Genomic DNA, 13,945 nt, shown 5'->3' on the forward strand with positions numbered 1-13,945 from the left:
TCCAGTCTATTCTTGTAATAGGTGGCCTGTTACCTTTCACGTGGAGAATGGCACTTGATGAGATAGTGCCGTTCAAATTTTTAGCCCGAACAACATAGAGGCCAGCATCTTTATCACACACCTTCTGAATGAACAAAGTATGCTTTGTCTCCTTTTGTAAAAGCTTTAAGTGCTCATCTGCAGTCAGTTTCTGGCCCTTCTTGTACCTGAAGCAGAGAGTCAGTTTTCAAGTCAGATTTATATCACTGTATGCCAAGCAGAACTTTGCAAATAAGACAACCTCTATAACACTACATTGACAGCAAGAGATAGAGCTCACTGCTGTGCTCTCATTCCTTAAAGTTATATGTAAATATGGATGAGTATTTAAGCAATTCAAAATGTTGGATAATACAGTCTTAATACTAGAAAATATTGTTCTGAAAATGGTTTTCAATGGGCAAGTCACAGTTATCTCACTGCAGTATTGGAGACAGCAGCATGAAGGCCTGGGCCATCAGTTTTGTGCTGAAACATTTTTGCTAATAAGGTCAATCCACATTTAACTCATAAATAAGCTCTTAAGATGCATAAGCAACATACAAACTTTCTGAACTTGTGTCCTCAGTATGAGGAACAGTCAAGGACCTGTTCCTCCCGGTCCACTTAACATTTACTTAGTTCCCATAATCAAACAGGATAGAACAATGCATCAGGAGTTATTTCAGAGAACTGGTGACATATTCTAAAACTTGAGGATCCGTCACCATGTATTAGTATTGACTCCAGATTCACATATTGGAAGTAAGAGAAAATTCTGGCTTTTCTTGCCTTATGATGTTTCAGCATAAGCTACATTTAACATAACAAAAACACAGAAATTTTTTTCCACATGTATATCCAAAAAGAAGTCTACATCAGTAAAAAATACATGGTATTGGTAAATTTTTAATTACAGAAACCCCATTTTTCTATTTTCATAAAATTCTAATATGCAAAATGTTTTCAGTTGAATGTCATTTTTTAAAAGACCATATACCAATAGTGTATATATATTTTTAGCTAAATTACTGCTTTCTTACGATAAAATAAAATGGAAGGTACCTCTTATTTCACCAACAATACTCCTCAAATTGTAGAATACCAGGATTTAAAACAAAGTAGCTTTATTGATACCAACACAGTATAGCACCAAGGTTGCAGTACCCAGTATTTTTCCATGCCACAGAAGAAAATTCAGCTTACTAAAAGCTTATAGCTTGCCTAATTCTTTAAATGTGTAATAATAATCTTAACATCAAAACATTTCCAGTAAGATGCATATCTAACTTTAATACATTAAAGAAAGGCTTCCATTGTGAAATTCTAATGGAATAAGTGGAGAAATTGCAAATGAGGTAAAATTTTAGAAAAATATGCCAACACATAGAGGACTACTAGCAAAATCTTGAAAACATGCCCCCCTTTCTGTCTCTATTCCCTTTGCAAGGGAATTTCTAAAAAGTCATCTTAAAAGATGTTTATATTACATCATCTGTATTTCTCACAAAAGCAGTATAAAGCAATATAATTAGACATACAACAATTTACAGAGAGATAAAGAGTGCATACAAATATAGAATATAAAACGGATTCTCTTAGTGTAGACATTTAGGGGGTATTTTTAACCTGTAACATCTCTCAAGTTGTCAACAGCTGACTCACATTTATATAAATATGTGTCTCTATGTATATGTTGTGGCTAGATAAATATTTCAGCGTGCATGCACATGTATGTGTCTGTCCATCCATATATAATGCCAAGATCCTGAGAAAATGCAGGTGAATTTACTTACAGTAAATATGGAGTCAGCATTTGTTTTAACAAATTATTGAACAAGTGGAATGTCAGAATCACAGAATCACATGGGGTTGGAAGGGACCTCCGGAGATTATCTAGTCCAACCTCCTTGCCAAAGCAGGTCCACCTAAAGCAGGTTGCACAGGAACTTGTCCAGGCGGGTTTTGAATGTCTCCAGAGAAGGAGACTCCACCACTTCTCTGGGCAGCCTATTCCAGCGCTCTGCCACCCTCAAAGTAAAGAAGTTCCTCCTCATGTTTAGGTATTAGCGTATAGCGTATTGATGATGTCAGGTTCCGGAATATAAAAACTACATGACATATTTGTTTAAAAAAACATTGGATGTGCTTGCAGTAGTTTGATGCTCTCATTATTCATAAAATTAGGTACAGAGAGATCATTTCAAGTAGGTTAATTGGTCAGAAGCAATTTTGAAGGTGGGAATCATGCAGAGATGTGGAGTAGAAAGGATACAAGCCATTTATTCTAGTCTACAGAATAATTAATTTGGTTATATATGGTTCAGTGTGCCTTGCTAATATGTCTATTTACTACTACTTATTATAAGCTACCCACCATGTCAGTGTAGGCTCTGGGAATCCCGTTACTTCTACTTCCAAAGTTACTGGAGAACCTTCCATGACGGTTTTGTTAGACAGAAGCTGGGAGAAGTTAGGCGCCTGTCCAGTTAGGCTGGCCACGCTGTTCTTTTCTGATGAACTTTTAATCTCTTCTCGGGTGACCATCTGGCTCTGACAGCTTCTGGTGGTGTCTGATTGAAACACGAAACCTGAGAATGCATCAGGCAAAGCATGCAGCCTGTCCTGGGTTTTAGTACAGTTATTCAAGTCATGCAATTGTTCTTGTGTTTCTGCCGTGCTGTTACGAAGTTCAAGGTGTTGCAAATGTGTTTTGCACGCTTCACTCATCATGCTATATACTGGTTTGGCGTCTATAGTGCAGGAAGTAGTGCTAGCTTCAGATACTCCTTGTAAGCTACAAGTAAAAGAAGATACTGTTCTGACTTTTGGATGAGAATCTGTTGAAGAGATACAAAACTTATCAAACTGATCTGATGGGCTTTCCATTCTATTATTTGTAGCATCAGCATAAGCAGAATTTGTTAAGAGATCAGACGCTTCCGTCACTTTTTTAACTCTAGTGGTTTTCTGCATTTGCAAGCTATAGGAACTGACATGCAGACTATGAGAACTACAACAGCACTGCTCTTCTAGCTCTGTTTCAGAATGTAAAAGGTTGGATTCTGGTGTCTCAGAAAGCGGTGGCAAAGAGATATCATCAGGTGATATACACTCAGATTCATCTCCGGAGGGTATTTCTTCTGCCAGGAATTCAGTCTGTAAACTATCCTCTTTGGCTGAAGATGACAGCTCTGTATCCTGTGAAACAAGATCCTCACCAGCTGGACAGATAATTGGAATAGCAGCCAATTTATTCCTCTCCTTAAATTAGGAGGGGAAAGAAGAGAAGGGAAAGAAGAAGAAAAACAGAGAGAGGGAATAAGTTATCATTCTATGCATCCCCTTTTCATGCAGAAGCTAGCAATAATATTTGAAATATTTCTTCTAGTTAAGCTTAATGTTTTCTGAGAAGCAGGAGGAAATGCATGGAAAAAGATAATTCATCAGAAAATTTTGCAGCAGCTAACTTGAATTTCAAACTGTGTAGATTCTAGCAGATACTATTATAATTATATGTAAGGATTTATTATAACAGTAGCAACAAAATAAGAACTACCTCTTTCTATAAACAAAGGACAATCTGTGGATTTCCTGTAGGTGTTGTTTATAAGAGCATTTGCAAGGGGAAGCTGGAGGAGGAGATGGCCTAATTACACCTAAATGGGAAACAGTTACATAGCAATAAAAATATATTAACAGCCAAGTTATTGGACTTTGATTCTTTGAGAAAGACAGTCACCAGTCATGTTCAAGAGTTACAGAATTAAACCCACATCTTTAAGATATTTTCCAAGCATTTTATATTTCCCTCATTTTTTGCCAGCTGCTTCAAGATTTTGTCCAAACATTCACAGAAAACAATGTTAAAATTATTTTTGTATTAACTTGGATCCAGAATTTAAAAAAATTTCCTCTTATCATGTTTCAAAAAGACTTGAATGTGGCACGAGTTCATTAATTTTAATCACAAAAGCATCAAAGACATTATCTGATTTATTAATCACTTCTCTGCCTCTTGTTTTTTATATAAATGTGTAATCACATATTCAGGCTTGCTCCATTTATGCCAGCACTCTCAGCAAAGGTGTTCATAATGTTTTCTTATGCTATTCTCTCATTGTTGAGCTTTATACAAAAAAATTATGTAATCTATCACACAATGTTTCTATCACCTACAAACTCTTCACTCAAATCAATTGGTTCATACACTGGATATCATTGCTTCCCAAACCAGGTCTCTTTGGCAGTATCCAGTACAAAAGTGCAGTGGCATATTCATGCTTTGTTGCTCTAAATATAACCTAATAAACAGTGCACAAAATTAACAAAATAAAGTAAACAAAAGTAAGAGAACCTCATATGTGCCCTGGTTCTGTAGATATAGTAGATTTAATATAGACTTTTTCCAAGTTAATACAACTTTTTTTTCAAAGCCACATGATTCATGGCAGATCCATGAATGAATGACCAGAAGAAATATGGGATTTTACTGTGTCTATTCAGTTGTAAAATGAAGTTCAAGTCCGGGTATTAAGTGGGCTTTCCACAAGCATCCCCTGATGAACTCTGACCCCCAAAGTGTCTTTTAGTATGAATATATCATGGACATAAACATGGTAAGTTATAATTGGCTTTCCAATTTGGTGAAATGTGTCCATTTTTCCCCTTTCCAGTTACTCAGAAAACAATAAATACTGAGTTACGTCCTCCTTTTGCACGTATTCAATTTCTTTATTGGGGCTCTAATTAATTGTATACTATTACTAAGAAATTTTTATTTTTAGGGATTAATTTCAATACATTCATACAATATATTTTTCTAGGGTTTGCAAATTTGACCCAGGTCTTTTAACTTTATCAGTGTTGTTCTAAGTAACTTTCTCAGTTTTAAGCCTGACCAAATTTCCAAGTCTTTCTTAAATGAAGTTTTAATAAGCACATCAGTAGGAAATGCTGGCTGCTTTGGTGTGACTTGCACTAACATTTAATAAACCAAAACTGATCAAACATTGAGAAGTTTAAAAATTCTTTAGAATGCTAAATTCTGAGCAGATACATTTAAAAAACATAGGTCAACATTTCTGGATAGTCAGTCTCTACTGTCTGAATGAAATCAGTGGTCCAGATTCATTCTGTCTATTGAGGAGCCTACACACATGTACACACAGTGGCATACATTTGGATAACTACAGGAAGGCCACAACAATGTAGAAATCTTCCAGTGACTAATCTAGGATATTAGTGCAGGGATGTGCTGTCAGTTTCATGGTCACCTGATCTGGAGATCACAGAATTGAGCAGAGTTATTTAAGATATTACTGGAAAATGTCTCTGGGGAAAACACTGGGGAAAAGAATGTCAGGTGGGCAGCGAGCAAGCAAGCTGTTAAACAGGTTTTGGTAGCATGAGGACTTTCAGCCCTGGTGTGCCACCTGGGATCAAAGAAGCATGAGGATGAATATGCCATGAGAAGGTCTAGGCCACTTTTTAGATGGTAATATTTATTACTGAAGCAAATTAATACTGCAAACCTAGCTTGTAGAGTATAGGCAAAATTAGGGACTACTGGCTCACTAGACAAGAGGCTGGGGATGGGCCAGGTCTTTCCTCGGAAAGGATGGAAATGGAAGACAGAAAAGCTTTAGTAAGAAGAACCTGCTACTTCTTTATGTGAAGTATGGAGTGATGAAAAGGAGTGGAGGCACCATAGCTGCCATACTTCACATCTGATATTTGCTGTTTCGCATACCCTTGACTTCTCCCCTTGGCAGCTGAGACACAGTCTGATGAGGACTGACAAAACCGTGGCCTAGCAAAATAGCAAACAGGGCTATGGACATCTGCTGGATGATATGATTCTCCTGAGGGTGGCTTTTCGGATCAGTCACAAAATTTTGAGTGAAATTTGGGCTCCAACTCAGTGGTGAAACTCCCACTGACTTGTAATGGAAGTAACAAAATTAATTAGGCTCAATTTTGGCTCATCAGCAGATTTCAGTACAGAATTGTCCTGTACTGAAGGGAATATTAATGTTGGTTAAATTTCTATAAAACATCACAATTTAATGTCTTGAAGTATTGGTCTATGTTATCAGCTTGCAAAATGGAAACTTTAGAGCTCTAAATCAATTACCAATGTGTCCTACCTTTTTAAAGACTTAAATGTATTAACACCCACTCCAATTTACCAGAATATTTCACATCGTAAATTATTTATATTTACATCCAGGATCCCAAGGCTTCAAAATGTTCTTTAAGGTAAAGGAATTAACGTCATTCATCTCATAATTGCCTGTGTTACTAAGAGTACATTTATTTATTGACAATTTGGAACCATTCATACTCATTTACTCTATATCCATGAATAAAAGACGCTTGTCTGCTAGGATTTTTATCATTCTAAATGCATACCAGTCTTTCACAATCTAATTTCCTTTTATGCATTGTCCTCGACATGCAGTTCATACTTTGGCACTTATTTATGATCTCTGCTGCGTGAAATTTTGGCAACTGAAATGTAAATTAAGTGTTTCGAGGTGAGGGTGAAGGCTTCTTTTTGATGCTGAATTCTGTTATTTGTTTGATGTATAGTGTCGTACCAACAGTACAGCAGATTATCTGTGACATGATGCCATCCTGAACTGCTGACAGCTGTAGTTGTGTTCCATCATGTTTTTGCCATGACTGCTTTCCTGTTATTCACACTGTTGCAAAACTGAAGCAATTATGTGCTTGTTTTGCATTGGGTTTTTGTAATACGACATGAAATACAATGACATTTGAAATGCAATGACAGTCAAAGCCCACCAATCTATAAAAATATCCGTCACTTTTGAGAAGCAATGAATTAAGGAGTAAAATTCTTTTGAGAGTACATAACACCACCCATCAATTTTAACTTAAAAACAATCAACACAAACAGTGGATACCTGTTTAGTGTTTGTAGGACATCTCTTCTCAGTAATGCTTTCTGAATTTGTAAGCAATTTAACTGATGCAATCTGAAAGAAAATTGTTTTAAAAACTATTTTTTCTGAGGAAGACCATAATGATTCAAAGAATCATAATTTGCACTGTTACTTATTTCAAATTCTGAGCTATGAGGCTTCTTGTGTAGCATATTACTTATAAATCAAATACTTTCATAGCTTGTCTCTAGGGGTTATACGAATATTAGGGGCTCTGGGAAATACTAACAGCAGTCTCCTCTTTTACTTCCTATATTCCCTTAAGTCATATTATAAAGGAGAGAACAGAATGTGTTCTCCCTTGAGGAAGGAGGAATGGTCACAAAGATGTCTGCATTAAGAATACCGTGGCAATAGGACCAAAGGAAAATTGGTAAAAGATTATGAAAAGAGTATTATTTCAGAAAAGAAAAAGAGATACATAGGCAAATAAAAAGAAGTCTAAAAAAATAAAATTCATAGGGAAGAACATGTGGATTGGATAGAAGACAAAAGGGTAACTAAAAAAAAAGGTAAATGACCATGACTACACTGATGACACTAAACTTAAGCGAGGCTTCAAGACTGAAAAGCAAGAAACTTTCAAGCAATACACAAAACATTTTATTAAATAGAACTCTAGTTAAAAACAAACAAACAAAAAAAAACAAACCACCAAACCTAACTAACCTGCTGCTTTTGTTCCTCTGCTTTGTCTTTAATAACAATCTCACATGCTTCTTGACCATTTCTGTCTTCTTTTTGAACAGTAACCAAATCTTCAGAAAACTCGTCTTTCTGCCACAAGAAAATAAAACTAAGTAAGCTTGTACTCAATAGAAGGTAGCAATTGTTAACTAGACACTGACTTATGCTCTGTACAAGAGAGTAGAAAAAAAGTGAAATCTTATCTAAAACCTGTCATCAACACAGGTATAAATTGCTTATGGCAAAAATATGCAGCAAAACCTGATTCGTGCATTCCTAGACAAACAAAGACAACATTTTTTAAAGATGAGTGGATCTTTTCCAAGGCAAGGAAAGTATAGGACACCAAAGACTGAAGAATTGGTGAAGAATCAGTGGAATATTAATCAATTTGTACCAAGCATAAGTAAGGGAAAAGAAAGGATTAACAAAGTGTCACTATCTGGAAAAAAAGAGGATAAACGACAAATCCAGGAAGAAGTCAGGATTTCAGGAAAACAGTTCTAGGGAAGGAAGAGACATTTGTGAGTCTCTTGAATGTTCAAATTTGTATAAAAGGTGGAGAGGGGAGAATGCATTCTAAGCATAAAACATAACAAGGCAGAATTAACATTTGCTCTTGCTTTCCTCCCTCCTTCAACTTTCCGTCTGGACATCCCATAACCACTCTGAATGTAGTTAACTATACTTTAGATGAGCTACTTTACCATTCTTTTTGGCTGATACTTATTTCTAGCTTAAGATTCAAAGACTGCATAACTGGTTACATACTTACATACCACAAATCTGGACAACCATACTGTATTTTATGAAGACTTCATGAATACTTTAAAGCTGTCATGGAAGAAATCTACAGATTCCAAAGAACACCACAGTGGTACACCGTAAGGAAAACCAAAAGTTTTATAGTTACATTTCACATCTTCAGCTGTCCAGCCAAAAGTTACACTCCTAAATAAGTTCTTCTAAGGAAGTGCTGCATTATTAATTTTCCATTCTAGCATTAACAAGTGAAAAATTCTGTGTGATCCGTTCACAATCTACTTTTTTTCTGAAGAAAACCTAGTCTTTAATTTTGCACTTGAAAAATCCAAGAATTGTTTTCTTCTGACATTCAACAGCCATGTAAAATCTGGAAAGATTGTGCGACACAACATTTCTCCTTAATTTGTTATGCTTTAAAAATGACAGGAAGTGAAAATGAATTCATAGTCATGGTATTCCAAACTCATGGCACCTACTTGTGTAAATAATTTGCTGAATGATGTATTCCTCATAAGATACAGACATCAACTATTGTGATACTCCTATGTTCCAAATGAATATTGGTTTTAAAATCTCGGAATACTACATATTATAAAAAAAAAAAATTACTTTCACTTTAAAAAAGTTGCAGAACTATCCTCTATTGCAGAAAATTTTTTTATTATATTCCTTTTGACTGGCTTTTTTAAAAGAATTATCTAAATTAAAGGTTAAAGTAATCAGTAAACTGTTTATGAATGGCTCTGTGTGAAAAAAAAAGTGTTCTCCAAACAACTCTGTTGAAGAAAGATAACTTTACAATTAGCAAAATTAGTAAAACATGACAATTATTTTGAAATTCCACTGCTCTTGAAAAGTTCCGTAATATGTTGAGCTAGCAAAAGAGATCAAAGGTTCAAGCCCTGTTCTGACATAACCTGGAACTACTGTCCTGCATTTTATGTAACTCATGGATTGGGAGGAGAACTTTGAGAACCTAATTGGCATTCATATTGAAGTTGCTTTATGGTCACAGTGCAAGGCAAAGCCTTTTTTCCATTCATCTAATGACTTTTGGAACTTATTTGTATTTTTGTCATCTCTTGCTGCTTTTAAGTGTATTAATTGATAATTTCAGTGGTCATCAGTTTTTATAGTACAACTCCATCACAGAAAAGTGAAACAACATTCAACATCAACAAGAGCACGATATTTAAGCATCTTAACTCTTCCAACTTTGCAGAAGAATTAAACCATCAGCTATTGATTCATGTGGGAGATCTTTAAGGTATTACTTTGGGGGGGTGTGTGGAGTAGACAGAGTCTTTATTACAGAAATCTAGCCCTCTCAGCTGTCTTCCATAATTCCTCCTCAGTTGATACGTTATTCTAAATTACACTTAAAGAAGTTTATCACATATGAAACTAAAAATTTTGCTGTTCTTCTCTAACATCTATGTGTTAAATCATGCTTTTATGATTTAAATTACTTTGGTTTTAACACAATTTGACTTTTGGGATGATTCTTCCAATCAGGAGCCAAGCTTTGTTGTTTGGATTTTATAGATCTAGCTGTTATCTACATTACAGTACCAAGAGAAGAAGAAATACAAAAAAAGTATTTGTCTAGATACACAAAGACATTGTGATGTTTTCCCCTATAGGTTACTTGAAAGCCGTAACAGTTATGAAAGAAGACGAGAAAAAGAAACCTAGGAGAAATATTTAGTGAACAAACAAGTAGCACTTCATTGATTCATTATTGTCATTACCTGAGGTAATGGAAAAATGAACAATTAAGAAATGCTTCATACTACCATAGATGATCCTCAGTTAAAATTACTGATTCAGACATTAAGCCTGATAAGTTGATGGAGTTGCAATATATTGTCCAGAATGTATTGTAATGTAAAAAGTAATTTCAGAATATAAAAAAATACCTTAATCTCCTTAAGTTCTCTCAGAGATCTACACAACCCATCAACAGAATTAATGATTTCTTTGTGCTTTAATACGGCTTTTTCAACATACTTCTTTCCTTCTTCAATACCTACAAAGGTAAAACAACATGAAAATAGAACAGAATGCCCCAAACATTGTAACAATCAATGTATTTTGTATCCCCAGTACACTACAATAATTATGTCTTTCTGCATTTTGTTTTGTTGAAGAAGTTCTGTGATTCACAGCAACGTGCTTTCCTACTCTTACTAGCCTTACTTGTGATGGGCCCTCATAGTCATTGCAGGTCTTCTGCTAGGCTTCTCCTTGAACAAAATGATGTCTATGTAGTTAGTGATACTGCTTTAAAAGATGCCGACTTCATAAAGTGTCTCCTAAACTAGTTGCCTTGTTATACAGCTAGGAGGCACTTAGATCCCTGTTGTAAGAAATACAAAATAAAGGCAGGATGGAGAAGCTTTTTCCCGTGTAACGACTTAAACACAAAGCAGCTTCTTTCTCCCAGTGTTCCTACTCAGTTGGTGCCAAAAATCTGTTCTGTCGGCTCCTTGCCTACAGATAGCGATGTTTAAAATATTGAGAAGGTTTAAAAAACAAACAAACAAAAAAAAAACAGGAACAAAAGGAGAGAGAGAAGGGAGAAAAAGCGATCTGTTCTCTCTAAATAGTCTTTTCAACACTAATTAGAGGAAATTAAAAGCACGGATTGACTCTGTTGAAATTTTTTCAGATTTACTACTGCAATTGATAGGCTACACAGTATCCATGCACATTTGGATGCTCATCTTATGTTTGGACAAAAAAAGCTTCAACCAGTAGATAAACATTACGAGTGGGAGAAAAAAATTGAAGTTTGATGACCTTCGTTCTTTTAGTCAGCAATGGTCCAAATCAATACAATTGCAAATACAGCATTTATATAACAATCTACATTTATGCTAATAAAATGCTTAAGAAAGTTGGCAAATACCACTAGTTATTCACAGCATTAATGTAAAAAAAATCACTCAGCACTGAGGTATACCACTGTAATATACTTTGACTTCAAAGGCTTGCTTATTATGAAATAGCATAAGCCCCGAAGTCTTAATTCTAAGCTCATAAATATTACAAAAACTTTCACATGTTGATTTCAAGGTGAACTGAGGCTGTATACAGAAAACCATGTAACTATCAGACTACTGAGTACTTTCATACTTTTATTTTTTAAATATTTGTTCTGACAATACTTTAAAACAATTGCTTTTTAAACTTCATGGCATTTTCTTCTTAAATGAACAAATCTAGGAATCTGCTTCCTCCTGTCCAAAGCTATTGCATTTTTTCCCCCCAATACATTACCAGAGAGCTCCTCACCATATAATCGTTCAGCAAGGTCTATAATCTGCTGAATTTTTTCTTCTTGTTGAGGTACTGTAGGCTCAATAAACTTATTGAATTGCTTGTAGAGAGTCTCTATTGCTTCTCTTGTTTTGCATTCTGCTGAATACTTGCCAACTCTAATGACTGTTGCACTCACATCTTCAAACCAAAACTGACACTGAGGGATAAATTAATAATAATTATAATAAATTATAATTATATAATTATATAATATAATAATTATAATAAATTATTAAGTTATTAAATATAATGATAAATATATTATTATAATAATTATTATAATAGTATATGTTATAATATATTATATAATAATTATAATAAATTATTAAATATAAAAATAAATATAATTATAATAAATTATTATCATCAGTTCAAGCTTTTGTAGAATAGACTACACTATTCTTAGACTTTGTATAGTCAGTAGCATAAAGTATGTCTTAAATTGTCCGATTTTAGTTTAACCTGAAAAACATTTTTTCATTACCAATGCTGCTTCAAATATTAATAGCTGTTAAATTTTCTTTAAACATTAGATCCATGCTCATCTTACAAGCATGGTGAGGTTATTAATTAATGGTCCTACAAACATATGTTTTATTTCTGAGTTATTTACATCCTGTATATCAACTGACTAATTTCAGAAACTTCATGTCATGGCCACAGTCATACTTCGCTAAGGGCAGCAAGGTTGCTTAGATTTAATCTACTAGCAACAGGGTTTTGGGTCTCAGCAACCATCAAAGTTGCTAGGAATCTTTCCACTGACAAGAATGGGCTTTAGAACATACCCTTAATAAACATTTGTGGTTAACAATACTCAGAGTGGGATAGAACGTGATGTTAACTCAGTGTCATCCGTATCGCATCATTACAGCAAGCAGCTAATAATCACCATTTTTAACTGCCATTAAAACCAGTATTTAAGACTGTGCCTATTTGCTGAAAGAAAACTGTTGAGTAAAAGATGATTCTTTACAGTGAGTAAAAAAAAAAAAGCAATCTTAAATTTTAGCTCTAGAAACAATTTATTTCCATCAAAGTAATGGGGAGTTTAAAAATGTAAATGCACAACAAATGGCAACAAATTGCTTTGCTAAAAATATATGAAATGCCACATTGATCAGATCAATGGACACTAAAAACATCTTTTAAAAAATTCTTTTTATTAAATCCATCATTAAGGGAATTTGTCATGCATATAGATCACTTAGGCAATATGAACAGTGTTATTTCTAAAAATAAACAATGATGGCAGGAATGTGCTTGCCTTACAGCAGATGCACCAACACAATGTGGCAAGAGGGAAAATACTGTTACAAACTTTTTTCTCTTTTTTAAAAAGGCAATGCATGAGGCAGTCCCCAGATACATTAAAATAAAGTTACAGAAGTCTCCAAAAAGATTTAGGCTGCAGTTCAGGACAGAAAAAAAACCCAACCAAACAAACAAAAAACCCAAATCAAAACAAACCCAAAAACATATACTTAACAGTTAAGTCTATTTAAAAAATATATACACTGCTTTTAAGGAACTGAGTATTTTACATTTCAGTTCCAAAATACCACACAGACAGCTCTTCCTGACAACTAGCAATGTAGGTATTGTGATAACCCGGCTCTTGTGATTTCACAGCTATCAATGAGGGCCTTGTGGTACTTTCTGTGCTGCCTCAGAACATACTTAGAGAAAATGAGCTCATAAGTATGATCAGAGATATGCTGAATCACTGTGACCATCATATAGAGATGGAGACTCCAGTCGCAAGTGTAGCAACGCAAGAATACAGCCACATTTCAGTTCCCCCCCCCCCTTCTCCACAAAGTTACAATAAAAAAAAGAGGAGAAAAATACAGATTTTTGACAATCTACTACTTTTGGAAGCCACAGATTTTGCCTGAAGTAGTTATAAGCAAGTTACCTATCCCAGTCCTGGATCATTATTATAGCCACAGAGGGGATCTCAGGTTTACTAGTACCTCTTCCATCATCTGTTGCAGATGCTCCACGAGATCCAGATTTTGCTTGTAATCCTCCACAACTCTGCTAAAGTCAGTCAGCTGTTTTTGTAAGCTGCTGATTGACTCCAAGAGGAATCTGACTTTAGCATTAGGTTCATTTACTATGGAGCCAATGACTTTCTTCTCAAAATTATCCATCTTCTTTTTAAGAACCTGTTTAAA

The 13,945-nt window shown here is 34.8% G+C and overlaps 1 protein-coding gene across 1 annotated transcript in view; it reads right to left on the bottom strand.

Moving 5' to 3' along the window:
* Positions 1-13,945, bottom strand: part of CCDC141 (coiled-coil domain containing 141) — a 94,767-nt gene that overhangs the window by 11,051 nt on the left and 69,771 nt on the right. The window contains exons 20-27 of the mRNA XM_074144785.1: positions 13,742-13,936; positions 11,739-11,922; positions 10,361-10,470; positions 7,659-7,766; positions 6,951-7,022; positions 3,132-3,282; positions 2,396-2,591; positions 34-206 (exon numbers count right to left, since the gene is read on the bottom strand). Coding sequence (XP_074000886.1) covers positions 34-206; positions 2,396-2,591; positions 3,132-3,282; positions 6,951-7,022; positions 7,659-7,766; positions 10,361-10,470; positions 11,739-11,922; positions 13,742-13,936 — 1,189 coding nt within the window. The remainder of the gene's footprint in view (positions 1-33; positions 207-2,395; positions 2,592-3,131; positions 3,283-6,950; positions 7,023-7,658; positions 7,767-10,360; positions 10,471-11,738; positions 11,923-13,741; positions 13,937-13,945) is intronic.

The sequence above is a fragment of the Numenius arquata genome, chromosome 3 (assembly GCF_964106895.1).
Source record: "Numenius arquata chromosome 3, bNumArq3.hap1.1, whole genome shotgun sequence".
NCBI lineage: Eukaryota > Metazoa > Chordata > Aves > Charadriiformes > Scolopacidae > Numenius > Numenius arquata.